At 37.7% G+C, this 26,946-nt stretch overlaps 3 protein-coding genes and 1 long non-coding RNA gene across 10 annotated transcripts in view; 1 reads left to right on the forward strand and 3 right to left on the reverse strand.

Moving 5' to 3' along the window:
- IPO11 (importin 11) overlaps positions 1–3,437 on the reverse strand; it is a 203,463-nt gene extending 200,026 nt beyond the window's left edge. The window contains exon 1 of one of the 2 annotated variants that reach the window (XM_008691374.2): positions 3,274–3,433. The gene's annotated coding sequence lies outside the window, so the exon portion shown is untranslated. Of the gene's footprint in view, positions 1–3,273 lie in introns of both variants that reach the window. The other variant, XM_008691375.2, reaches the window with a different exon arrangement.
- Positions 3,438–7,360: 3,923 nt separating this feature from the next.
- LOC103663644 lies at positions 7,361–12,057 on the reverse strand. 2 transcript variants are annotated; one of them, XR_568832.2, is made up of 4 exons: positions 11,948–12,057; positions 9,698–9,765; positions 7,668–7,748; positions 7,378–7,418 (listed from the first exon to the last, which is right to left on the reverse strand). It is a non-coding gene; the product is annotated as an uncharacterized LOC103663644 (long non-coding RNA). The 2 variants fall into 2 exon arrangements; XR_005832482.1 differs by lacking the exon at positions 7,668–7,748 and having other exon boundaries at positions 7,361–7,418.
- Positions 12,058–12,197: 140 nt separating this feature from the next.
- DIMT1 (DIMT1 rRNA methyltransferase and ribosome maturation factor) lies at positions 12,198–22,148 on the forward strand. 4 transcript variants are annotated; one of them, XM_008691380.2, is made up of 12 exons: positions 12,198–12,458; positions 12,770–12,843; positions 13,988–14,074; positions 15,213–15,274; positions 15,363–15,456; positions 15,542–15,591; positions 16,650–16,773; positions 16,907–16,999; positions 17,782–17,846; positions 18,488–18,551; positions 20,015–20,121; positions 21,637–22,148. In XM_008691380.2, exons 1-12 carry the CDS (start codon positions 12,380–12,382, stop codon positions 21,677–21,679), a joined length of 942 nt encoding a protein of 313 aa, XP_008689602.1. In that variant the 5' UTR covers positions 12,198–12,379; the 3' UTR covers positions 21,680–22,148. The 4 variants fall into 4 exon arrangements, with proteins under 4 accessions (XP_008689602.1, XP_040478172.1, XP_008689603.1 ...); XM_008691381.2 differs by having other exon boundaries at positions 12,358–12,489; XM_040622238.1 differs by lacking the exon at positions 12,770–12,843 and having other exon boundaries at positions 12,200–12,458.
- A 1,484-nt stretch (positions 22,149–23,632) lies between these two features.
- Positions 23,633–26,946, reverse strand: part of KIF2A (kinesin family member 2A) — a 70,873-nt gene continuing 67,559 nt past the window's right edge. For both annotated transcript variants that reach the window (XM_040622237.1, XM_040622236.1), the window contains exon 20: positions 23,633–25,341. In XM_040622237.1, coding sequence (XP_040478171.1) covers positions 25,256–25,341 — 86 coding nt within the window. In that variant the 3' untranslated portion in view covers positions 23,633–25,255. The remainder of the gene's footprint in view (positions 25,342–26,946) is intronic.

The raw sequence follows: 26,946 nt of genomic DNA on the forward strand, positions 1-26,946 counted from the left end.
ATCAACTTCAGTGACTGCAGTGGATTGTCAGACTCCAATATACTGGGGTGGGGAGGGGAGAGTAATAAGGTGGCAGAGAAAATGAATATAGGTAACTCGTCCAGACACTCAAAGGAAATAGAGATGAAACTGAACAGGAATCTAGAGTGAAAAGAGTGTATTTAAGATAAGTGTGTTTAAATCTTAGTAAGTTAGTGCTAGTTGAGAGTAAAAAAAGAGTAACCAAGTGTTATGGACTGCAATGTATTCCCCCCAAATTCACATGTTGGCGCCCAAACCCCCAGAACCCTCAGTATTGGAGGTAAGATTTTTGAAGAGGTGATTAAGTTAAAATGAGGTCATCAGAGTGGGGCGTAATCCGAGTGGTATTCTAATAAGAAAAAGAAGACACCAGAGATTCTAGTGCACAAGGGGGTGGTTATCTGTAAGTCAAGGAGAAAAGCCTTAGGGAAATCACTCCCATGGGAACCCGGATCTTGGACTTCCAGCTTCCAGAACTGTGAGAAAATAATTTTGCATTGCTTAAACCACCCAGTCTGTGTTACTCTCTTAGAGCAGCCCTAGAAAACTAATATAACACATTAAGGAAACATTGTCCCTGTGAAGAAAAAACTCAGAGCACGAGAGATGGACAAAAGTAGACCTGCTTACAGGTGAAAGAGGACAAAAAACAACGTCCCCACCAAGGCATTTCATTTCCTCTGTGAAGAAGAAGTGACCTCATCCACTAAAGAGTAAGGAGGGAAGGTAGTGGGTTCATAATCACCATCGGAAACAGGAGTTACTAGCAACGCACAGAATTATCAGATTGCTTGCCCATTACTAAATAAATGTTTGTTGTGGAATGAATACCTAGCTCTCTTTCATGAATACTTTAGCTCCATTTTAATAAAGGAGTAACTAGCAGAAGAAAAGCATTGGAGTAAGTCAGAACCTGGGTTATGAATTTGATTACGTGACCTCCTGCAAGTCACTTACCATTGCTGGGTCTCAGTTCCTTCAACCAGATGAATCAGACTTGATAATCAGCAGAAGACGGCCTCAGATCAAAATAAATGCTATGATTTTTATGCAGGTTTATGCATGACCTCAGTCTTCCACTTTTTTCAGCCAAAGTAGTGAGTTTTAAGCTTTAATATAAATTCATATCATCTAGAGAGCTTGTTAATATGCAGGTTCTGATTCATTAGGTTTGGGGTTAAGCCCAAGCTTGCGCATTCTGAACAAATGCTGAGGTGATGCCATACACCACATTTTGAGTAGCAAGGGTGCAGAACACTAATCCAGCACAAGCTCTACAAAGCTTTTAATTGTGGGCTTATCTGTAATCAGCCTGATATTTAGAAAACTAAACAACGATGCTCCAGACTCACACCTGCACTAAGTATGTCTTGCCATTCCCTAAAACATTCTGAAATTAACTGGATAGTCCTCGTTTGATGCACATAGGGAAAGACAGAAATGAGTAATACTGGAACCAATAACACCATATTAGGAGAAGCAAGATTAAACACAATGCACAGAAATAGGTGAAGGGGATTAAGAGGTGCAAACTTCCAGTTATAAAATAAATAAGTCACAGGGATGAAAAGTACAACACAGGAAATATGGTCACTAATACTGTAACAACACTGCATGGTGATAGATAGTAATGACACTTATCAGGGACACTTATCATGGTGAGCACAGCATAACGTACGGAATTGTCAAATCATCATATTGTACACCTGAAACTAATATAACATTGTATGTCAACTATACTTCAACGACAACAACAAATATAAATACAAATGCACACATATATGAACCTACATACAACACAGAGGTCAAAAAACGATTAGGTCACCTAATCGTATTATCTTTCTCAAAACCCGAAATATTTTTATATCTACAAAAACATATTTAGCTCTTGAAAAGTCTTCAGTATATTTTAACTGCCACATGCCTACAAGGGTTCTTTTGCATTATGGTTTGATCCTGAATGCAAACACTTTCTAAATGTCACAAAATTTAAAGACTTTTATACTAATTACCAAATAATCTCTATGTATTTGTTTAGAACCTCCAATCCTATTGCCACGATTGAATTCATTTGTGATGAGAATTTTCTTCTGCTCTAGGAAGTGTAACTAGGACAGAGACAGCCCAGCTGACCTAGGGCTATAATATATGGCCACAAACCATTGCTATAATTAAACTGTTCCTACTATTCCCTATACTAGATTACAGGAGGAAAAAATTCCACAATCCTATCACGACCAACAGGGATTTTCATTCTAATTTCAAAGCAACCTTCAGTGAGGAAAGATTAAACAAAAGGTGTCATGCAATGGAAGCCTTATAGTCACTCTCCCCTTAACCTGAAGCCTCTAAACCGAAAAGAGAAGTTTAAAATAACGTTAAAATGGAGTGAACTCCTTATCCAAGAAAAAAAAAAATTATGGCTGTAAACTGCTCTTACCTTCTTCTGAAGAATAACCAATTCTCAAAGGCACTACACATCACTACAACCGAGCTCGCTTGTATATGGGGTGGGGAAGAGATATGTCAATTGCAATCCTGGCACCAGCAGGCAATTTACCACTTCTGCCTAATTTAGTCAAGTCACTTCTAAATAATACTTTCCTCATTCCCCCCTATATAACAAAAGAATAAAGAAGAATGACAAATGCAATGGACCTCAAAATAGTTTTGCTGAATCACAAATACCCCCAATATAAAGCTGCAGAAGTCGCTGGGCTTGAGCATTGGCGGCCATACCTCAGCAAGCGGCTCCCCTCTGAAAATGTGTTAACTTACTTCACCTGTTCATTAAAGGCAAGGAAGGGTCTAACGTTTAATTAAAGCTTTCACAGTATCGTTATTAGCATCAATATAGTGTGTGCAATAACAACATACACTGGTTTTATACTTAAGACGACCACGTTCTCTCATCACCTATCCCCCAAGGGCAAATGCACCACCCCGGCCCGCAACCGCAGCCACAATGGGCACCCTATGCTCTTCTCGTCTTGGCACCCAGTCCCTGTCTCCCTGCACCCGGATTCCTCCTCAACCAAGCCTCCCTTCCCAACCCCGGGCTGACTCCGCCAGCCCCCAGCTCCTGGTGATTCCCAGGGTTATGCAGAGAGCCAAGCCTGCAGGCCGCCCTCGCCGCGTTACTGCTATTCCTCGTCTGCGGGTTGCCCCACGTTCTTCCCTCGCCTCTCGGGTCTCCGCTGCCCAACTCACGCCTCCCTTCCACTCGCGCGCTCTGTGGCTCTCAGGCCTCACCGTTTGGTTCGGTCCGGAATAGCCCGGCTCTCCCACTTCCACTCCCCAACACGAAGCGAAGTCGGTTGGTCCCGCGCCCCACGCTTCCAATCTACACGCCGCCGCCTACTGATGCCGAAAGCGGCTTCTAGGAACGCGCCATGTTCAGCGTCGCGGCTTCAAACGACGCTGACGCGCGAATACTGCGTCACAGACACCCAGAACGCGTGGACTAGGCAAAGCGAGAAGGCGATAGGAGGACGGCAGAAGAGGAGGGAGGGGCTTCCCCTTCGAAACTGAAGGCGCCCGGGGGCTAAATCAGCTGTCTGCGCTTGCGCAGTAGAGAGCAGGGAGCCTGGAGTCAGCCAGATCTGTAACCATGGGAACATTAACTCCGCGTAGCCCGACTACCAGAAGGATCGGTTGTGTCATGGGTTGATTGAAGCTTGCTTGAATCAGAACCATTTTCTCTTCCCAATTCCGATTATCTGTTCTAAACTGTATCGTTTTACGGTCCGTCTCAGCTGAGGAGAGTTAAAATATCTTACTCTCTCACTGGTCCACCCTCCCGCGAAAATTTATTTTTGAATTTCTTTGAGTCCTACATTTGCTGGGCGCTCTACTCCAGAACTATAGCAAGAATGGAAAGATTAAAAAGTCCACTTCTACCCGCCTCTGCTACTAGCTAGCTTAATGACCTAAGTTTTCTTTAGAAAGAGAAGTTGTAAAGATATTGTTGAGGGTTCATAAAGAATAATAAAAATAATAACACTTATTGAACATTTAGAATGTGCCAGATACAATCCAAAAATCTTTACATGAATCATGTATTTATACAAATCCTCAAAACAATCTATGCGGTGCTTTTTATTATGCCCATTTTATAGATGAAGAAACTGAAGCATAGAGAAGTCAAGTAACCTGCCTAAGATCACACAGCTAGTAAGGGGCATTGTTAGGATTTGAACCAGGCAACCATAAAGCCTACATTACAAGGGTATTTATCACACAAGGGCTGTTTTAAAAGTAAAAATATAAAAAGTTATCTAAATAACCACCAAGAAAGGAATGCCTAATCATAATATATGCATATATAATAAATCACAAATTGGCCACTAGAAATTATGTTGGCATGTGTTTTGACATGTTAACACATTCACAAGGCATCAGGAAGAGTGGATTACAAAACAATATGTTCAGTATGGTCCCATTTCTGGAAATAAATACATGCCAAAATCTTAACAAGATTTGCCACTAGTTGAATGGTATTGTGGGCATGTTTCATTCATTTATTTATTTAGCCTGACTGTATCTTCTCATTTTACTGAAAGGTAATACTTGTCAGGTTTTAAATGTTCATAGAATCACATGGGATCTTGTTAAAACACAGATCCTGATTCAGCTGGTCTGCGGTGGAGCCTGAGAGTTCTCATTTCTAATGAGTTTCCGGTTAATGCCAATGCTACTGGTCCATAGATAACACATTGAGTAACCAGTCAAATAGGAATATGCAACACACACACACACACACACACACACACACACACATGCAACATATATATATGTGGGGTGCATATATGTATATACATACATACATACATATATATATATATATAACCTAATTTGAATTAAAATGAAGAATTTGATTTAGAAGAATAGATCTTTTCTATTTGGGAAAATGGATCTTTTGGAAATCTAATAAGAGCTATAACTTAGAAAAATGCACACACACAAATTTTACCTGCAATTCCAGGTTCCCCAATAGGATGCACTTGGAGGTCCTAGCTTCAGCTATGATGCATGTAATACCTAGTCATACATTTTGTACAAGACAAATATGTACAACTACATAAATAATCTCATTACTGCATTTCATTGATATATTCTTATATTCTCAAGATTCTGTAGAGAAAAGGGCAAATATTTAAATTATCATTGGGCCTGTTCAGAATATATTTGAAATATAAAGATAAATTCAGTGTTTTCCCCTCTAAACAGTTGAGAACCGAAAAGAGATAGCAGGAAGTTGATGAAGCAAATGATAAATTGAAGAAACACTGTCTTCCCTTACCTCTCAATCTCAAGTAGTTTCCAAGATACAAATAAGTTTAATAACTATGCAACTCATTTGCCTCAGTAACTATATTATGATAACTAACTGCTACTAAATATTTTCCTATGTGCCAGTTCTAAGTGTCTTTTATGTGTCTAGGATTGAACTATACACATTTTATGTAATTCATTAATTTCCATCCCACCCTATATGGAGAGTATTCTTTCCCTTATTTTACAGATTAGATGATGTTCATTGGAATTCGTCATTTGTCCATGTTCAAATTCTTACATAGACGAACCCAGACTCAAATTTTGATATATGCTTCGTAGTTGGTAGGATAAAAGAGATCCATATCCTAATCCCCAAAACCTGTGAATGTATTATTTTTCATGGCAAAAGTGACTTTGCAGATACAGCTACATTAAGTATCTTGAGATGGGAAGATTATTCTGGATTATCCTGTGGGCCCAATGTAGTCACAAGGGTGTTTTATAAGAGGGAGGGAGGCAGGAGTGTGAGAGAGAGATGTGACCATGGAAGTAGAAGTCGGAGCGATATGAAGCCGTGAGTAAAGGTATGCAGGCAGCCTCGAGAAGCTGGAAAAGTTAGATTCTCTCCTAGATTCTGGAAGAAACTCAGTCCTGCAGAGGATTTTAGACTCCTCACCTTCAGAATTCTAAGATAATAAATTCGTGTTGTTTTTAAACTAGTTTGTGATAATTTTTTCCAGCAGCAAGAGAAAACTAACAGGTGTTCCAATTTGCTTTCCAATTTGCTACATTTCATGTAATACTGCAACTTGTGTAAAACTGGGTCTTGGGCAACTCTAAAATAGAGCTCTCATTAGATGCTGATTAATTCATCAGATGCTTACCAGGTTAGGAAAACAAGTGTTTGAGAAACTAACTGATCTGACCTTGGTAATATAATTTGTAGCAGATTCAGTTCTGTTTATGATTTTTTAAAAACTTGAAACAATACAAATGTCTTTCAATAAGGATCTATTACATAAATTATGGTAAGTTTATATAACAGAATACGATCTACTTATTTAAAATGGTGATGTAGACTTATATTCATTAACATTAAAAGATGTCCTTCATATTTAGTTAGGTAAAAACAGGAAAGAGTCTAATATATCCAGAAAGTCTTAGAAACTATCAATACATTAATGGAAGTTAATTCTGAGTGGTGGGTTTCATTTTCTAAAACCTTTGGTATTATCGAAACTTTTTTTGCAATGTTTAAGTATTACTTTAATAAAGAAAAATAATACATAAAACAATCTCTAGTTTGGAAGAGGGAATATAAGAATATCCTCTACCTATAGTTTTTTTTTTTTTTACAGTGAAATGAGCATTTTTTTTTATTTTCTACTGGTAAGAATAAAAACTGATTTAACTGTTTTAGAAAATAATTTGATAATATATACCCAGAGACTTAAATATCCATACAGTTTGACTAAATAATTTCATTCTTAGAAATCTATACCAGGGAAATAATCAAAAGATAGAAAATATTTTTCATGAATACACTAAAATGTGTATGGCTCTGTTTTTTACAACAATGGTGTGAGAATGACTTAGTAAACTCTTATGCATTCATAAGAAAAAATCTTCTGCAGCAGCTTTCAATATTAATAACCAAGACTGTATAACAACTTGGGAAAGTGCTTTTCATGTCACTGTATTTTATGAAAAGAATAACAGTAAATTGTATGACTTCAATTATATAAAAATATGAGTTGCTAAAACAATAGAGGAAAACAGTGTATGTCAAAATGTTCATAAAGGTTATCCCAGCATAGTGCGATTACAGATACATCTTTCATCTTCTTCCTAGTTTCTGTATTTTCCAAGATTTCTACAAGTTAGATTTTTGGTTTTGTTATTTTGTTTACAGTGTATGCTGTTTATAATGAAACATATCAGATTGTTATTAAAAAGTAAAATTGATTTAGGGCTCTTCGGTGGCTCAGTTAAGCGTCTGCCTCCAGCTCAAGTCATGATCCCGGGGTCCTGGGATAGAGCCCCAAGTCGGGCTCTCTGATCAGCAGGGAGTCTGCTTCTCCCTCTCCCTCTGTGTACTCTCTCTCACTTGCTCGCTCTCTCTGAATAAAAAAAAAAAAATTTTTTAAGTAAAATTGATTTAAATTCTATTTAGAATGGCTCAGCTAGTATACTTTGCTTCCCAGCCATCCCACCAGTGATGAGAGCAATTGACTATGATGCCCATATTCAGCTGGAACATAGAGACCAGCAGAGCTCACTCATAGCCAGCAGATGTCCTACTGTGGGACTGGCACAGGCTTCCACTCCCACCTCTGCTGCTTATTACCTGAAGGACCCTAAGCAAGTACCTTTGATCTCAGTGAGACGCAGTTTCTTCCTATGTAAAACAGGGTAATCACGCTTGCGCTAACAAACTTCCCAGGGTCTCACTGAAAATCAAATTGTGTGAAAAGTACTTCAACGCCATAAAACATAATATAAAAAATACAATATTTATAAATGTAGACATTAAAATGTAAAATAGGCTCTATTATAGTTCACAATTAGAACTCTCACTACAAAAATAATTTATTTTTTGCTGTATTTCTAAAGCTTCAAAAAGCTTCATTGTGTAAGATGATATATATTATTTTATGGTGATGATATGAAAACATTTATCTGACAGACACTTTTGGGAGAATCAATTATTAGATATTAGATATTCACTGACAATGCTTAGACTTAGGCTGGTATTAAACAGAGGCCATAATTGTGTTTCTTAATTAATTTGGTTACCTTAAGACAGCATTTATAATGATCTGAAAAAAAAATTAGAACATGCTTATAGAGGAATTTTGCCCAAAGTATTCAAGGTATGTATGTAACTTCTTTCAGCCAAATATCATCATATTTCTCTGTTAAGATTTAGACAGCATAGTAGAAATTAAGACACTAGGTACTCTTTGAAATTGTCCAGTTTTGTAAAGTAGAATTTCATTTTACCATTAAGATTTGGATATTGGCACAATCATAATAATGCTCCATTGTTCTAATCAAATTAAACAGTTGATATTAATTAGATTTCAATTTGATTTTATCTTGTCCAAGTGAATTATATTCCTTTTTCAAAAGGACACAGTGTTTGTTAGTGAAACTCTGTTAAAAGTGTGAAATTTAAACATTCTTGATATTTTTATGACTTCAATAAATTAAAATCTTTAAGGAACTATATTTTATACAAGAAAATGCTTACAACATTTTACTGTTATTCTTCATTGTATTTCCTGGCACATTTAAAATGTTAATCATTTCAAGCATCCTGTGAATTTAAGTGAGCCTCTTGTACCAAAGCAAATGTTATTATAATTCTTTTTCAAGTTATAGTAAAAAACAAAAAAATATAAGAATGGCAATGAATCCACTGTGCACACCCAAATTGAAAAATGATTTTTTTAATTAACAAAGGAGATAAATATAAACGAGAGAAGCATAAAATTATTATAATTGAAAGCCATTCGTGTCTGCAAAGATAACTCAAATACATTCCGGCATAAATACCCAATGCTCATGTCTTTAATGAAGTTCATAACCCAGGGTCACACAATTTTCTAGGCCATGGTGCACCCAATATTATCTCACTTCTGAATGCCACCTTGATACTAACAGAAAAAAAAAATTGGTGAATATAGGCAGAATAAGGGATCCCAATTATAAGAACAAGTCTCCCATACTAATGACAGTAGCCTTCCCCATCTTCTTTTATTTCTGTGGAAATTCCTCCATCTACTTTATTTTAGGGCTGCATTTCCTAGAGGGTTTGTTAAAAATACATTTGCCAGGGGCCAATCCTACTCTGATCCAGAATGTTCAGGGTGGGTCATGTAAATGTGAGTTTTCATTATGTGCTAATATTAGTTTGCCTGGGCTGCCATATCAAATACCACAGACTGAGTGGCTTAAAGAACAGAATTCCATTTTCTCACAGTCTAGAGGCTAGAAATTAAAGATCAAGGTGTCAGCATGGTTGGTTTCTCCTAAGGCCTCTCTCCTTGGCTTGTAGATGGCCACCTTCTCCCTGCGTCCCCATAAGCTCTTCTCTCTGTGCACACACACCCCTAGTGTTTTGTGTATACAAACTTCCTCCTTTTATAAGGATACCAGTCGTTGGATTAGGGCCCAGCCTAGTGATCTCATTCTGCTTAATTATCTCTTCAAAGGTCCTAACTCCAAATAGAGACACATTGTGGGGTACAAGAAGTTAGGGCTTTAACAGATGAATTTTGGGAGGATACAATTCAGCCGTAACATGTGCCGTAGTGTTTCTGATGCAGGTGGTCCAAGATTCACATATAGACAAACACCAATTTAGATTCTAGGTAAGCTAAATGTACACACTTACCTTAGTCATTTAGTTTTCTGTGCCTTAAAACATGTGGCCTCTTCTACGAGGGTCTTGCTATTTAACTCCTAAAAAAAGATCATTTGGTTATCATTTGGTTTTCCATCCGTGTTGTCTACTCTATTCACTCTTCAGCAAAAGCAAAGGAGACTTAGATTTTGCAGTACCCTAAACTATGAAAAGTGGGATTCCGTCTAGGACAGAGATTCACCTAGGAGTTTAATGCTAAACCTTTTTTTTTCTCCCCAACTAGTAGAACTATCTCCCCACTCCAAGATTTCAAGCTCTCCCTGGCCTGTCCATATGAATTCTCCTAATAAAAACTGCACCCCTCTTTCCTTCTATTGTACTATGTACTTACATTCACAAAGTCTCCCACCTTCATGCTTTCCTCACTTACTGTCCTGCAGTTAGTTACAGCAGAAACTGCCAGGATGTGAGTCAATTCTAGATTTGTGTCCTCAGGACTCTGATCAGATTATTTCCATCATGGGAGCCTTGCCAGACCATGCTATATAAAATAGCCTCTCCCACCCATCCTGTTGATCTCTATCTCCTCTGCTTTCCTTGTCCCTGCACACTCATCACCACCTCCCATAGTGTGTGTTTTTCCCCACCAGAAAGTAAGTTCTACTTTGCTTTGCTCAGTGTAGAACAGTAACCCAGGAAGATGAGCATGTCCTTGAGGTGATCTTGCACTTCTCTTGTGAAGTAAAAGGTGAGGTCTTCTGCTCAGAGGGAACTGGGGAGGTAGTAGGGGAAATGAGCCTGAGGAGAATTCAGCAGGTCTGAAGATCTTTTACGGAGAATGGGAGAGATTGGAGAAAATTCAAGAAGAGTGCTAGAGCTAAGAGAGCAAGAGCTGAAAGTGGAGCCCATGAAGGTCTCCTACCTACACTATTGTGTGATCTCTGGCAATTCTCACAGCCTGGAGAGGAGCAGAAAATGCAAAACGGTTATTCTGGTTCCTCAGTGACCACCATTGCTCCTTGGCATAACATTTTAGGTCCTTCGTAGTAAGGCCCAATTTACCTTTCCTATTTATTCCTCAGCTATACCAAGTTTCTTTTTCTCTCTTAAACCTCTTTATACCTTGTCTTTGTCACTACGGTTTCCTCTGAATTCCCAAGTTTCCCCTGGCTAATTTTTGTTTGTCCTTTAAAGACTCCACTCGAATATTGTATTTTGAAAATGTTCCCCAACTTCCTCAAATATTAGCCACTGCGTTAATAATCATACCTTTTTTTAAAACCCGCAATCTTTGGAATACAGACCTAGGTTCAAGATGCAGCTGTCATCTACTGTGTGACCTCGAGCAAAATATTAAACATTTTTGTCCTTCAGCCTCGTCTGTAAAATGGATATAATGATAAGACCTATTTCAGACAACTGTTTGAAAAGATTAAATGAAATAATGTACCCAAAGTACCTGGCGTGTAACTCAACAGCAAATACGCTATTATTATAACTTGCATGTCTCCCTCTCTTGACAGAAAGTTTCTTAAAAGCAGTGATCGTATCATGTTCATCTTTTTACTCCTAATATTTGACACAGTGCCTGGAACACGTAGGTTCTCCAGAATTGTGTAGTAAATTAATGATTAATGGAATGACATAAGTAGTTGAAGATGCTACTAAGGTTATGAGGTTTTTCCTGAGTTAGAATTACAGCAAAGAAAGACCAAGGCCTGGGGATGCACACATATTAGTTGCACGAGGAAGAGGCAGCTTTGGTAATCCAAACAGAAGACACTTTGAAGAAAATAGAGAACACACTGAAAAATTAAAAACTGAGAGTCATTACACTGGCAGCGAAACAGACGGAACCTTGTACTCATGGAGCTTAAAATCGTTTACACTGTCCTACCACAAAACGCAATACATACTTACATACGCTTTTACAGCGTTTCGGACTTTCTCTCTCTCTCTCTGAACGGAATAGACTCTGGGAAGAGCAGTTTCTTATTTAACTTTGAATCTCCAGCACCAGTAGTGTTTAATCGCAGCTGGAACCCGATAAACGTTTCGAAAATGAATCAATGGCACAAAAGGGAGCAAAGCAACTAGGAGCCCTAGCGGCTGTTCCATTCTTGGAAGTCCTCTCCACAACCCAAGCAGCGAATTCAATCGCCCAAAGGAGCAAGCTCCTTATCCCAAATTCCGGGTTTCCCACCCCCAAAGTTTGCCGGAAAACGGGAGCGAAGCACAGGACAGAAAGAAACCTTCTCTGGATTTCGCCGGTCCCAGCACCTGGCTTGATGAAACATCCACACTGCTAACGGCATGATACAATTTAAACCGCCTCCACACCTTCGAGAGCACCACCCCAAAACTTACTCGACCAACTCCGCCCCGACAGGGGAGAGAGACCCCGCTCCGATTCTAGACTAACCAATCCAAACAGCCAGGATCAGCGGCGCGGTGTCTTCTGGGATCTGTAGTCTCTCGAGTTTAGGACTTCCTCCTCCTCATCACTACAATTCCCGGCGGCCACTGGGCCCCAAGGTCTGTCCCCTTTCTGGGTGCGAAGCCCACGGCGAACGTGGGCTGGGCGCTCGCCCCTCCCCTACGTGACGGAGAGTGGTGCAGGCAGTGCCGCGGTGGAAGTTCCCACGTGTGGTGCTGGTTAGACGACTTTGGTCCACTCTGATCTCCAAGGCCTGTGGGTCTGCGCCGGCGGTAATGCCGAAGATCAAGTCGGGGACGAGCGGTCGCCGCCGCGAGCGGCTTAAACAGAGCCGGGAGCTGAAGAGCGCCGGAGGTGGGAACAGCCGGGAGGGGGCTGTGTTCAGGTGTGATCATCCCGCAGGACCCATTCGGGGACACGGACCCAGATCTGGGCCGGGACAGTAAGGCCGGTGGCCGGTGGCAGGCCTTGCGCCGCCTCTGCCTTCCTTTCCTCCAAAAAGGGTGGACTTAACGCAGTGTGTCACCTGGACTCCAAGCGTGACGTTTCGATGATGGCTCTCGTTGGCGCAGAAATCTTCCCCCAGCCACCCTGCTTTCTTCTCTGGGACGGTCTAATGTCTTATTTTCCTTGGCAAATTCAGGCTCTTTTGTATTTTCTTCCAGGGCTCATGTTCAACACGGGGATTGGGCAGCACATTTTGAAAAATCCTCTCATTGTTAACAGTATTATCGATAAGGTGGGTGTGGAAGAGGAAAAGGAGAGTTGTTGGATTATTGATTTTACCCTTAGGAATACTTCAGCACACAGAGAATGTCACAAAATAGATGCTCTATAAATATTTGTAGAATGAATTGAAGAATTGTCTGGCATTCATAGGCTGAATTTGGCATGATTTGCTTTATTCTATGGGTCTGGGTTTCTCCTGACTCTAAATTCTTTCTGTAGATTACTTACCTCATAGCAGGACATTTGTACTTGTTCAATTCCAGATTATTATTCTATCCCTAATCACTTTTTCTAGACACCAGCTATCACTGTTAGTTTTTATTTACTCCCGAGCCTAAAAAGATATCATAATGACAGCTTAAGTATTTTCCGCAGAGAAACTTATATGGTACAGTTCAGTGCCTCATATAAACCCTTTGGAGTATTCTTCTTGTATGGGTAATGGATGTTCTGTTACTGTTCTGTATGATTGCTGGAACATGAAATATATGTGGTACAGATTACTTTCACGGTTACAAAGGAGGCATCCTGGAGCTCTAGAGAGAACATTACATATTTAGAGGCTCTCATCTTGACCTAGTGTTATTTGCCAAATGAGGGCCTAATTTTTTAACCTTTTTGGCTCATGGATTTCCTTTGAGCATCTGATGAAAGCTATGTGCCCAGAACACTGCAGCTTTCTGCATATATACATCCGGGTTTGTGTACAATTTCTAGGTATCCCTATCCCTGAAACCATACATGGGTTGAAAATTGAGAAATCCCAGTACAACATGCTGTGATTCTTTCAGGCAAGGTCGTAGTATACAGTCCTTTCTTGTTTGAACTTACTGATAATAAGAGTTGGTAAAAAGATGCTGTTGGAATCAACAGAAAGCCATTCCCAGAAAGAACTGTTATTCCTGCTTTTCTGACTCCTAAAGTTTTCTGACTCCTAACTATTGCCCCAGCTTAGGAGAGGTGACAGATTTCCGCTTGCACCTAATGTTAATGAGAAAATGTTGTCAAGCGCATAGATCATGAAGGAATCTCATAGACATGGAGTCACAATAAGATCTCATAGCCATGCGCTTTTGAGCGAAGATACTCAGGTGTAAAATAAATGATGTGTTCAGATGTGCCAGTAAAGCTAAAGTGGTTGTGCTTGCTTGCAGGCTGCCTTAAGACCAACCGACGTGGTGCTGGAAGTTGGACCTGGAACCGGCAATATGACTGTGAAGTTGCTAGAAAAGGCAAAAAAGGTAAAAAGGGAATTTTGTGTTTTGGTATCGGAAATGACCATGTGAGCAAGCTCACCTGGTTTACAAGTAGAAATCTATTTTAATTAATTGCTGTTACTTTAACAGCAACCCTTGATAGTTTGCTAACAGCTTTATCTTAACAGATATGGGCAAAATAGATAAAAGTGGTCAAAAATACAAACTTCCCGTTATAAAATGAGTCAGTCCTAGGAATGGAATTTACAGCATGGTCGCTGTAGTTGGCAATATGTATTGTATGTATATTTTAAAGCTGCTAAGAGAGTAAATCTTACAAGCTGTCCTCACAGGACAAAAATTTTTGTGTAGCTATGTGCGGCAATGGATACTAACTAGACTTTTTCACAATATATACATATTTTGCAGTATATACACGTTACGTTGTACACCTGAAACTAATATAACGTTATAATGTCAACTATATCTTGATTTCAAAAAATGGATTACAAAAAAAGAGAATATGGGATGTGTATTAATCAGGAAAACAGAAACCACAGTTTTTCAATACAGGGTATTTAACATATAGAGTTGTTTACATGGTTGTTAGATGACTAAAAGAATAAAATGGGAACACTGAAGTAACCCAGAAATAATGATTACAAAGAGGAGCTACCACCTCTAGGCTCAGGCGGATAAGACAAGGAGGCTAGAGTTTTGGAACGTAGAGGAGGAGATCTGAAGAGCTGCACCATGAGATTGGGATGCCACCTGGCCACTGCTGATAGCTTGTGTGTGTTGTGGCTGACCCAGTATCCAATTCAGTGGATCCAAAATGTAGGAATGGGAGTAAGGGAACCAGTAGGCATTACTGGAATACCCATGGGCTAGCGACAGCAGGAAAGTTACCATCCAAACGCCTCAAGGGGCACAAGAAGGGAACTGCATTACCAGAGCCCAGTAAGAGTGGGAGTCGTTGAACAGGGGCCCATCAGAGCACAGTCTGCTCTTCTGAATGTTCTTTGTTGTTTGAAATGGTAGAGTAGAGCTGAAGGAAAACTGAAGGTAGAGTTGGGGAGAAAAGTTTGATTCATGTTGACCATGTAAGAGTTAGGATTGAGATGACAAGAATTATCCTCCATAATTAACCCCTAAATACTTTTTTTTTTTTTTTTTAATGTAGGTAATTGCCTGTGAACTTGACCCAAGGCTAGTAGCAGAACTTCACAAAAGAGTTCAGGGCACGTAAGTATGAGTATGCGTGATAGATTTAAAGTGCATTTCAATCTCATGAAACAGTACTCTTTTTTAATTGCTTTTCTGTTATCATTAGGCCTCTGGCCAGCAAACTTCAAGTACTGGTGGGTGATGTGTTGAAAACAGATTTGCCATTCTTTGATGCTTGTGTGGCAAATTTGCCATATCAGGTATGTTTCCAAATTGTTGGGAACATTATACAAAATGTTTCTGTGGTGTGTCTTCCCCAGAAATAACTGGTTAATTCTCTTACAGATCTCTTCCCCTTTTGTCTTCAAGCTGTTGCTGCACCGACCTTTTTTCAGGTTTGTGACAAAAGACCAAAATTCCTGCCATGAACACGGCCAAAGATGAAAGTTAATTCAATTAAAAAACTATTGGAGAATGTGTTTTATAGAAAATACTAATTTGTGTGGAGGTCTTTTCTCTCTCTCTTTTTGTTATTCAGTTGACAGTTTTGGGGGGAGGTGCAGTGTAAGTCCTGCTTCTGAGACCAAATGGCCTTTCCCTGCTTTCTAATACTCTTGCCATTAGTCCAGGTCAGACTCTTTATTACCTTACGTCTCAACAGTTGCAATGGCCTCCTAACTAGTCAGTATCACATTATGTAACAGGGATTTTCAAACTGCAATTCAAAAACCCCTTACTGGTTATAAATTTATTGAGTCATGACCATAATTTTTTTTAATGACATGGAAAAGAGTATATCAGAGGGCATTCATTGCTTGTGGTCCAGGTGATTACAGTTTTGTGACCCTTTTGCTTGAATTACATAAACACATACATGTACAGATATTTGTGGCATAGGTTGCAATGTCAAATGTATCTCTTAGTGTGACTCATTGTCAAAAAAGTTTCAGAGTCAAAGCCCAGCTTTGAAGATGCTCTTCTTCTATTCAAGACCAAAAAGCCTCTGCATTGCTTTCAGACGTCCACGTTCCTTAACCTGGGAAATCAGGACACCAGTGTCACAACACATCTCTCCTGCTTCAGCTCTTCCATAAAGCTGTTTGCTTCCCCATAAATACCACTGGGCTGCTGAGCCAATTTTCTTTGAGTTTTTTTTTTTCCTAGAAGGGATAATGGATTAGTGCTTATCTGAAATACTTTCTCATCTGAACACAGGGCTGACACGTGCAAGGAGGTAGTGGTGCAGCCATTATAAAATGAAATGCCAGCCGGCTCATTTTGTGATAATAAAGCTAAAGCTGAAAGTGTTCTGCCTTCTAATCAGCTGAACAAATTCTCATTAACCCCAGATGCTGCTTTGCTCTATTTCCCACCTAAGAAAATTAATTGAAGTTGAAATACCTTTATAGTTAAAAGTAACCATTTTCCTTAGTCCTTTCTACTATCTCTTCAGATGTGCTGTACTTATGTTTCAAAGAGAATTTGCTCTCCGACTAGTTGCAAAGCCTGGAGATAAATTATACTGCAGACTCTCCATCAATACACAGCTGTTAGCACGTGTGGACCATCTGATGAAAGTAAGTGACTGTTAGTGAAATAATATGGCTTACCTCATCCGTGAGCCTCCAGTTGTGCCTTCTGTGAGGAAAGCATATTTGATTACTAATGTAAAACTCTTTTTGAGAGGATTCCTTATTTTCTGATTAACAGGTTGGAAAGAATAACTTCAGACCACCACCCAAGGTAGAATCCAGTGTCGTAAGAATAGAACCTAAGAATCCACCACCACCTATCAATTTTCAGGTGAGGTTGAGGTACTAGGTCATTCAGTAAAGGAGGAAAAAAGACCAAGCTGGAAGATGTGTCTCTAGCAGCAGAAAAATACTGAGTTAACCTAAATTGGATGTAAGATCGTTGTGAAGAGCACAAAAAAGCATGGAAAATGTTTGCAAAAAGTACAGCTTAGAATGCCTTTGCATTTTGCTAACGAGTATAGCTATAGAAAACAGGTATCTATTTGAGTAAGACTTAGAAAACAAGATGAAATGAAAATAGTTGTTTTAGAGCAATATTATGAATAACACTTTTTAATCATAATTCATGTTTCTGCAATTTAAAAAGAGAAGAAGTTGCATCACTTGATGTAAAACCGTACTGCAGTCGCTTTGGATAAAAACATGATTACTTGCGTGGTCAGTAACTCCTGGTAATGGAGTGGTTTGTTAATTACTCCTAGAGGGTGATTTAGGTATGTTGCACAGGCTATATTCTAAATCAGATCTGTTTGGAATTATGTTTTTGGAAATGGTACTTTGATTTAAATAATTGTCACATTGTTCTTCAGATGTGGAACAACTTTTTTCCTAATTTTTAAAACTGAGGATAAAATTTTCAGTGAGGTGGACAAAAGTGCCAAAAATCAAGTACATATCTTATTTTTTGCATGGGTCAGCCAGATCAAGATACAGAACATTTTCATCACTCCAGAAGGTTCTTTCGGTTTTATATATTAAAAGACAAAATAATACCTAGCAGACATAGGCAAGGTTTGATATTTTTAAGAAATGATCCATCTTCTGTTTCAGGAATGGGATGGCCTAGTAAGGATCACCTTTGTTAGGAAAAACAAGACACTCTCTGCTGCATTTAAGTGAGTATTTTACTCATTTATGATGTATGAAGGACCCGTGTTATAGGAACTATGCTAAGTGATAGAATTTGGTCCTTATCCTGAACAGATACCCTAAAGCATAAAGATTACCCATGTCTAGACACACTTTTCCTTTTTCACTAACTTTGTACTTCTGGGGGCAGGAAAATTTAACGAAGAAAGTTCCTGGAATTTGGAATTAATATCAGGTTTTTTGGCAAAACAGGGGGGAAAAAATGACCATATGTCTGTCTCATTCTTCCTTGGAAAAATGGGGTGATGGTGGACCCTCTGCACACCTGTGAAAAATTCATGCAATTTTATTAACTTGGAAACATATTTAAACAGTTTGAAGCCCAAGGGCAAAAGAGAGGTTCTGAAAGCTATTATTTCACTTTTTTTTTTTTTTAAGGTGCTGTTTTGTGGAGGGTCTAGAACTCCTTTAAGAATTTCAGAGATTTTTATTAGAACTTTACTTTTTAAATATAACTAGTTTGTGATTGTTTCTTAAGTATTCAACACCTTTTTAGTCCCTTAATTTTACTAAATGGAACATACATTTAACTTTATAATAAGCTGAAAGGAAATTATAATTTCTTATTTTGGAATAATAATAGCAATATCACTTCTTTTTGCTATAGGTCAAGCGCAGTGCAACAGCTACTAGAAAAAAACTACAGAATTCACTGTTCGGTCCATAACATTGTAAGCGAAAAATATTTCTGTGGTCTCTGTGGTTCCGATTTGTTGTGTTTTAAAATGCCCCTCTACTACTTATTCATCTATCCTCACTTGAGTCTCAATTTGGTACATTCCATAGGATCCTTAAAAGTGATATATAACTAGCACAACCTTAACTTGAACTCTTAATAAGTCAATACTGCTGTGTATTCTTGGAATAGATCTGAGTGGCCTTGATTACTCCACTTGAGCTTCTTTAACTACAGTTGTTTTTATTTTTTTATTTTATTTTATTTTTTTTAAGATTTTATTTATTTATTTGACACAGAGAGAGACAGCCAGCGAGAGAGGGAACACAAGCAGGGGGAGTGGGAGAGGAAGAAGCAGGCTCACAGCAGAAGAGCCTGATGTGGGGCTCGATCCCAGAACGCCGGGATCACGCCCTGAGCCGAAGGCAGACGCTTAACCGCTGTGCCACCCAGGCGCCCCTAACTACAGTTGTTTTTAGACATAAAAAGAGATTCAGTTGAGTCATAATTTTCCTAAAGTTTTAGGCATGTGTAGCTTGCTCAGCTCAAATTATGTACCATTTGCTATGTTCTGAATTGTGACTGTTCCTTGTTTGATCATGTAGCAGTTCAATTTAAAGTTGCCATTTTCCCAGTACGTTTTTTTAATACCCAGAAATTGAAATAATTAGAATAAAGTATAGGCTGAATAGCAGATTTTTGGTTGTAAGCCTCATGCCTCTTTATTATCTGTGCAACATTTTCCTTAACCAATTTTGTATGTGTGTCAGCACACATAAACATAGCCATATATATAACTGTGATATTTGAGAACTTTTTAGTTCTTTCAAATTAATTAAACAGATCAGAAAGATAAGAGCAAATTTCCATTCTGTTTTTTGACTCAAATAGTGTATGATTTAATATATCAAATTGCTACCTTCATTTTCTCTTTTATGGACAAAGTCATTAAACATCTGCCTAGGTAAGAAAATATTAACCTGGATTAAGAAAAATGTTTGTGGAGGAAAGATGTGAGGTATGAAATATTTAATATCCCCAGGGTTGGAAGTCATCTCTTTGAGAAAAATTGGCTGATAAAATTAAATTTATGCCAAGAAAATATGAGATAGTCTTAAAGGAGTAACAGTTGCTATAAAATTCAGTTTATAGCTTTAATTACTTTTTGATATGAAGTACCTTAACCCAGAAACTATTAACTGCTTCAGAATTTTTATGAAAAAGGGCAGTATACAGGTTTAACTCATTCAGAGTTTTCTGAGTATTTGGTATGTGCTGAAGATTAACCACTTAACTAATTAGAGGTCTAAGTCTAATCTGGACAAATAGGCTTTTCAAACGGTTGTGAGCAGATAAAGGTGACTATTTTATCAGTTACTGAACTAAAAAAACAAAAAAGAGCCAACGTGACTTCATTAAAGATATGTTGTTCATTTATTCTGAATCTTATATTGATAGATAATACCAGAAGATTTCAGCATAGCAGATAAAATACAGCAAATCCTAACCAGCACAGGTTATAGTGACAAGCGGGCCCGTTCCATGGACATAGATGACTTCATCAGGTAATTACATTTTTTTTTCCTAAGTTTTTACATTTCTTTACTGTGATACCTTCAGATTAGAGATTTAAAGGCTTTTAAGCGGTATAAGGTGCTACCTGGAGTTATTGCATAGCACTTCCATAGCATGGAATAGTTTTTGGTGTAGAAGATGGAGGCTGGTTAGCTGCAGCAGAATGAACGTTTTAAGAACAGTAATAAAGAACAGTCCGAGCCTGGAGATAGCCTCTGTGTCAATGTGTGTTGTGGTGTGTGTGCTCCTCCCCTTCAGCCTCCTCCCCCAACTCCCATTCATAGTTAGTCTTAAGAGTGTGTGTCTTCAAAGTAGCCTGTAAGGTAGAAGCATAATACATGTCGTTCGATCTCATTCTTTTTCTGTACTGGGAAGAGCTTTGTTAAACAGATCCTACACATGAAACAATGTCAATTACACTCATACCTGGTTTTCAGTTCTAACTGGTTTAATAACATAGTCACTTGCTTTGTAGACTGAGGCAAGTTCTACACACCTAAAATAAAAGAAGGGTGTCAGAATTAATGGGGCAATGCAGACCAAAATGTTTTCCTTGAATTAAGCAAGTTAGTCTCATGAAAGCAGAATACGACTTCAATTACCTATACTCGCTGTTTTTAAGCACTAACACTTTGATTTCCTAATAAACCATCACTTACTGAACAGTTTTTGCCTACTGAGCCAATCCATGTTTAGAACACGCATGTTCTAGGAGCTGAATAAAAAATAAGGGTAGATTGTTATAAATTGGTTTGACTTTTCTAAGCTGGCAGCACAGTTCCATATAAGACAGATGGGTTTTATATTTTATATTGGCAGGCTAGCAGTACGACTGAATCTTCATCAGAGGTTAATCCTAGGAGTTGAACATTACTCATAAGTACCTATCTTACTTTTTCAAACATTCTAATCCATCTTCAACTGTTCCTATGGGCCATCCTGAAAATAATCTCAGGTCTAAATAGAAACATTTCATCTTATTTTAATTCTCACCAAATTTCTTCAAGGTTGTTAAGCATATGCAGTTTGCTAATAACTAGGACCCGGTAAGTGCAAAGGTATCGAAGCACTGTGTTAAGTACTTAATTGGAACCTCAGTAATAGTGAGCCCAGAGAGGAAAATGAACATGTAAGATTAGCCACTCATTTCTCTTTTGTCTCTAGTTCCAAACAGCTTCTTGTTCACTTACCATGTTGAAACAGAACAAACGTCAGTGAGCTCTCTTATGTCTGGATAGTGGAGGTCTAAGATAATTTGGTCAAATTCACCATAATTTAAGACACATAGGCTGTGGCGAAAGAGTCAAGAAAATTATGTAATTTTAACCAATATATATCTTGCAAATTTAATTGAAGAATAAAGTTTCTATAATGACTAGTGTTAAGAGTGGGTGGGCTTCAGAGATTTGCTGACGTGTTTTAGAATTCATGGTATAGGAACTATGCATTGTTATATGCAATAAATTACCTTTTCAATACCATCTCATTTTGGTTTCTTTTTTCAGATTGCTACATGGATTCAATGCAGAAGGTATACATTTTTCTTAGGTATCTGGAAAACAGAATTTTCCAAACTCAAGAAAAAGAAACTGGAATTATATATTTTTAATAATTTGAGAAGATGAACTATGCCTTTGCTTCACTGGAACACTATGTGCTTAACTATTTTTGACTTAATCCTACTACTGTCACCATTTATTACTCTGAATTTTTATGGTAGTAAGTCAGCCAATTCTAAGTACCCAAGTTTTTTTTGGGTACTTAGGGCAGGGTCCGAGCTATGCATGATAATCTTTAAGAGCCGCAGGCACGCACAACTTGACACTTAAACTTATCATTTCTAACAGTTTATTGTATAAAGATGTTACTGTTCTATTTCCTGTTATATATTACTATGAGGACCTCTGTAGGCCTTTGTCCCTCAAATAGTGAAAAAGTTAAAATACGCTTAATTCAGTCACATATTTCCCATACTATTTCTTTTTATTCACGTGCACAATAAAACAATTGTTTCTTATTTTGCCTCTCTCATTTCTTCTCTGTTTATCTTATGCAGCTTCTGTCACTCACTGCCTATGCCTTTAAGCTGTCCTGTAGCATCATAGGCTCCATCAGGTTCCGGGTAAACGTGAGTCCGCTACTGCCACCATGCGGTGGTGCCGGGCATCTGACTTCTGGGCATGGTTCCTTAGCTGTGAAACGAGGATGCTCAACTAGAATGAACTGAACTGTAAGACAGTATGTTTTTTCTTGGGGAAAGCCACAGGTTTAACAAAATTTCGAAGCGTTTTGTAAATCAAAACTGGCTTTACAGTTCAAATTCTGCCCTTCAGCTTATGTAAAACAAACAAACATCTCAACCAGCCATTTTCTCATAACTAGAGGCTCTCGGTATTCATGTGACTTCTGGAAAACTAAAAGTTCCAGTGTCTTTTCATATACTGATGCTTAGTTTTAAGCTATTTTTAAAATGGTCGGTTGACAATTTCAATAGATGCCCTAAACAAGTCTCAATTAGCTACTATGTTTAAATCATCAGTATAATACTAAGCATTGTTAATGTCCTTTAATAAAGAATTATAGTACCTGATTATTTTATTTATATAAGGAAATTAATAAAAATATCTTAATTGATAACTGACTTCTCAAAAACCTAACTTAATAGAAAGACTGCTTCCAAATTATTTTAACAAAGGTACACGGAGTAAACCTAGAAAGGAACTTGTTTACCGAAACAGATTTTTTTGAAATCTGGCTTCAAAGTGATATAGTAAAACACTCCTATATAAATAAAATAATTACTTATTAATAGGAATATCAGCTTTTAAGAAATCTGAGAAAGTAAAGAATGTTTAATCCAGATCCAAAAAATCAGTTATTCTTTAAATAATAGCTGCATCAAGCCACTTTTGTTATATAAATATTAAATATACCTCAAGAGTAGGTTTTTTTAATATCACAAAACTACTTACTTTGCAAAATCATTTGTACCATCTCTAGCCTTATAGGAAACTTTTAAGAATTAATTCAGCTTTCCCTCTGTTTCCTCTTCCCCTATGAACTACTGAGTTTTAGTCCCTTTTCTGGCCTTCAGTTTTCCCTATCTGTAAAACTGAAGGTTTGAATTTTATCACCAAGATCTTTTCTGGTACTAATTTTCTATAGACCTTGATTACTGATCAGAATGAAGCGATTATAGTATAAGGCAGCATATTTGAACATAAGGAGACCTTCCAGAGATAGTACCCATCTTTTTAAATTAATAAATTAAGAGTAATCTGTTGTGCTTTAAATGAGCAAGTTCACATCTCTTTATTGCCCTCTAAGGTTGGTCAGCCTCAAAAACTACCTTTTTAAGCAGCCTCTGCAAGGTCAATAGTTATCTGCTCCATTCTTCTTCTCTTCGAAATAAACACAAATAGAACATATCTTACAACTGCAAGAAAACCTGAGTCCCTTCCAAAACAAAGGTGATTGTACTGAAGTAAATTATCTCTAAAACTCATTCCATAGATATCATTTATTAATAAGCACATTGTGAAAATCTACATTTGTTCTAGGTTTCAAGTTTACAGAGGAGCATTTCACCATGGTGTTAGGATTTCCCACAACTACCCTCTGGGTTCTATGAACAATGAAGTAGGGAATCTGGCTCATGTGACTCTCTATTCATAGCTTCCCTTTGGCCCAAATGAATGAGCAGTAGTTCCTTTGAGTAAATCAAAACAAGACATCCTTGGGAGATTTTTTTGTTGTAAATCTACTCCTGGACTCTATCCTAGGAACTAAGGGAGAACTCCTAGAGAGATATATAAATCTTTTAACAAAATATTTACATGAAAAGTGGCCAGTTTTCTTCCTTGGAGTAGCAATCTGTAAAAATAAGTGCCACCATTTAAAAAGCAGCATACCCTAATCCAATTTATTGGCGAGAATTTGGTGATTCTCACCAAATAATGATGAAACATCACATATCAGGTAATGGATGGGGCTTGGGTTCGATCTGCCTTTTAAGGCAAAGTCAACTCTCTTTTAGCTTAATTCTTTCTCAAGGGAGTTATGTACTGTCTACACTTGGCTTAAACTAACAGTTCTATTATGGACTACTTTCAGTGTACATGTAAATATTCATGCATCAGAAGCCAATTTCCTTTATCAGTACATTTAGAAGGTACATTTTGGGGTGCTAATGGACACTTTAACTTAAGTAATGGTATTGGTAAGGATCAAATTGCACTATTAGTCCTGTTAATACCACACTGGAACACACACTGCATATATATGTATTATCCTAAGATAAAACTCTTCTCAGAATTTCGTTACTTTTTATTATACACCAACTAGTTTATATTTTAGTTCTTTACAAAGAAAATGCTAAGAAAATTATAACCACATTATATGGTTTTAAAATCATAATTCCAGATTTCTTTACATATAAGATGGAATGGTCCAGCAGCTATGTCCACTGTCACAGACTTTAGTTCCATTCAATGATATGGCACATCCTGCAAAATTAACTAGTCACACACAAAAAATGTCTCAAATACAGTAAAAATGTACACACAATAAAGGTAATTTACAATGACAATTAAGGAATGTAATTTATCTTGGCTGTGCTTCAGAAATTTAGGGTCAAAAGCCTTAGTCAAGGCACAAAGCAGGAAGAGGTGAGCACAGCTGTCTCTAGGAGGGGGCAAGGTATGTACAATCACTGATGAGGTATGCATGCACGCAAAGGATTTAAAACTGCTCAGCCTTGCTACGAAACTGGAACCAAGTTAAAAGGAAATGCTGTGGCTTCCCCCTACTATTCACCTCTGGATCAAGTCCACAACCTTACTTCATACAGAAAATAAAATTGGCAAGGATCTCCAAAAGTAAATCACTATTTGGGTAAATGAAACAAAATGCTTCACTATTCCCAAATCTTGGTTGTGCCTCCTGGACTAGAAGCATTTTGTAGACAAAGGAGTGTTTCACAAAATTGAAATGTCATTCAGGTGAAGGGACAAGACATTTTCCACAGACACTTAAAATTTCAAACTTTCAAATGGCCCTTACAGCTGAACCATCGTATGTTACAGCAGTGTGGGTTCTGGGGATCCTTTAGCAGCAAACGCTGATTTAAAGGGCACGGGGTCTCTTCGGGTTGATTTGCTTGCTGGCCTGTTCTTCTTCTTGTAGAGCTGCACGAAAAGATTTCACTTTATCTTGGAAAAAAGAAAAGAACAAGAGAGTAAGTACTGCATTGCATGCAATACAGTATACAACTTCATGGGTCCTATCAAGTCAGCTGCCTTACTTCATAAAATTAACTCAGGATTTTTCCTTTTGTTCTTTGTTATCCAGAAACTCAGAACTAAATACAATACTCAACTATAGCAACAGTTTCATTATTTAAAGATTCACGAAAATAACTTTCTTCTATATCTTCAACAGGTTTCTGTTCCGTTTGGCACATTTTAGTGTTGAATTTTAGTTTATTTTAATTCCTTTTGGAGTGTAGACAGGCTATATATGTGTGTTAAACATGTACAGTCATGTCCAAAAAAAACACTGTCTTTTTTTTTTTTTTTTTTTTAAGTAATCTCTATGCCCCACATGGGGCTCAAAATCACAACCCTGAGATCAAGAGTCGCATGGTCTACTGACTAAGCCAGCCAGGTGCCTCCAAATCTAATTAAACTATAAAGTAGACATTTCTTCCCTCAATATTAAGAAATCTATTCCCAATGCCTATTTTACTTTTTAACCTATGAAATTTCAAAAGATGTTTCAATTTTCAAAAAGAAATATCACTTTGTCCTTATCAGGGATTGTAAAAGGGGATGGGGAAGGGGGATTATAGGATAATACATTCCTTAGTCTTACAATTCCTACTATTATGTATTAATTCAGATTCCCGTAAGAATGAGAACTAGGTTAATAAATTGAAAGAGGCAAATAAAAGTCAGCTGTGAAGATGAGAAATATCTCTTCTCCTTTTATACCAGTGGTTCTTAACCATGGCTGATGTTCCCCCACCACCCCCCTGACATCTGATAATATCTAGACATTTTTGACTGTCACAACTGGGGTAGTGGTCACTGTCATCTAGTCAACAGAGACCAAGGATGCTGGGGAGCAATGTACAATGCACAGGACAGCACCCTCAACAATTACCCAACTTAAAATGTATTAATGGTGTAAAGGTTATGGCCTTTGGGAGAAAAGAAAGAGATTTATCAATTGGAATCTCAATTTCTTTCCCCTCTTCCAAAGAACAATGATATTTTAAAAATTAACTTCTGAAATTTAGAAAGGAATTTAAGGATCTCTGGATCTCGTACCTGTTAATATAAGATAAAAGCTCTCAAACTTCTTATGTTAATACCAAAATTATCTCTGGATGATAAAAAAAAATTTTTTCCCTAAAAATAGACAATAGCTAGACAGTAATTTCTTCAAAGTTATGGGTATGCTTGATACAACTAAGCTGAATGCCACATATTACAAAGAAAAAAATTATAATTCATTACGATCTGTTCTGAATAAAATACATACAGAAAAGCTGCTTCTGAGTTCTGACAGATAAGAAAAATGATCAAAACACTTTAAATCAAGGCTTGAATATGAAGAATATGAAAAACAAAAGTAAGTTTTAGAAACTCTACATTTGCACCACCAATTCTGAATTGGGCAAATGGTCACTGCTGGCTCTCTATAGGATATGATTTCAAATAACCAATTTCACAAAGGACCTAGTTTAAAAATTAGCCAGTTTGGTGCTAAGAACGAGCAATTTCAATCTGGTTTCACACTGCATTTCATCACAC

The sequence above is a fragment of the Ursus maritimus genome, unplaced genomic scaffold, assembly GCF_017311325.1.
Source record: "Ursus maritimus isolate PB19 unplaced genomic scaffold, ASM1731132v1 scaffold_5, whole genome shotgun sequence".
Classification (NCBI taxonomy): Eukaryota; Metazoa; Chordata; class Mammalia; order Carnivora; family Ursidae; genus Ursus; species Ursus maritimus.

What these genes read in the sequence shown, in the direction of transcription:
- DIMT1 (XM_008691380.2), top strand. Translation starts at nt 12,380, where the DNA reads ATGCCGAAGATCAAGTCGGGGACGAGCGGTCGCCGCCGCGAGCGGCTT. An exon ending in TTAACAGTATTATCGATAAG is followed by an intron (nt 12,844 to 13,987) that starts GTGGGTGTGGAA and finishes GCTTGCTTGCAG; the next exon opens with GCTGCCTTAAGACCAACCGA. An exon ending in ACACTCTCTGCTGCATTTAA is followed by an intron (nt 17,847 to 18,487) that starts GTGAGTATTTTA and finishes TTTTTGCTATAG; the next exon opens with GTCAAGCGCAGTGCAACAGC.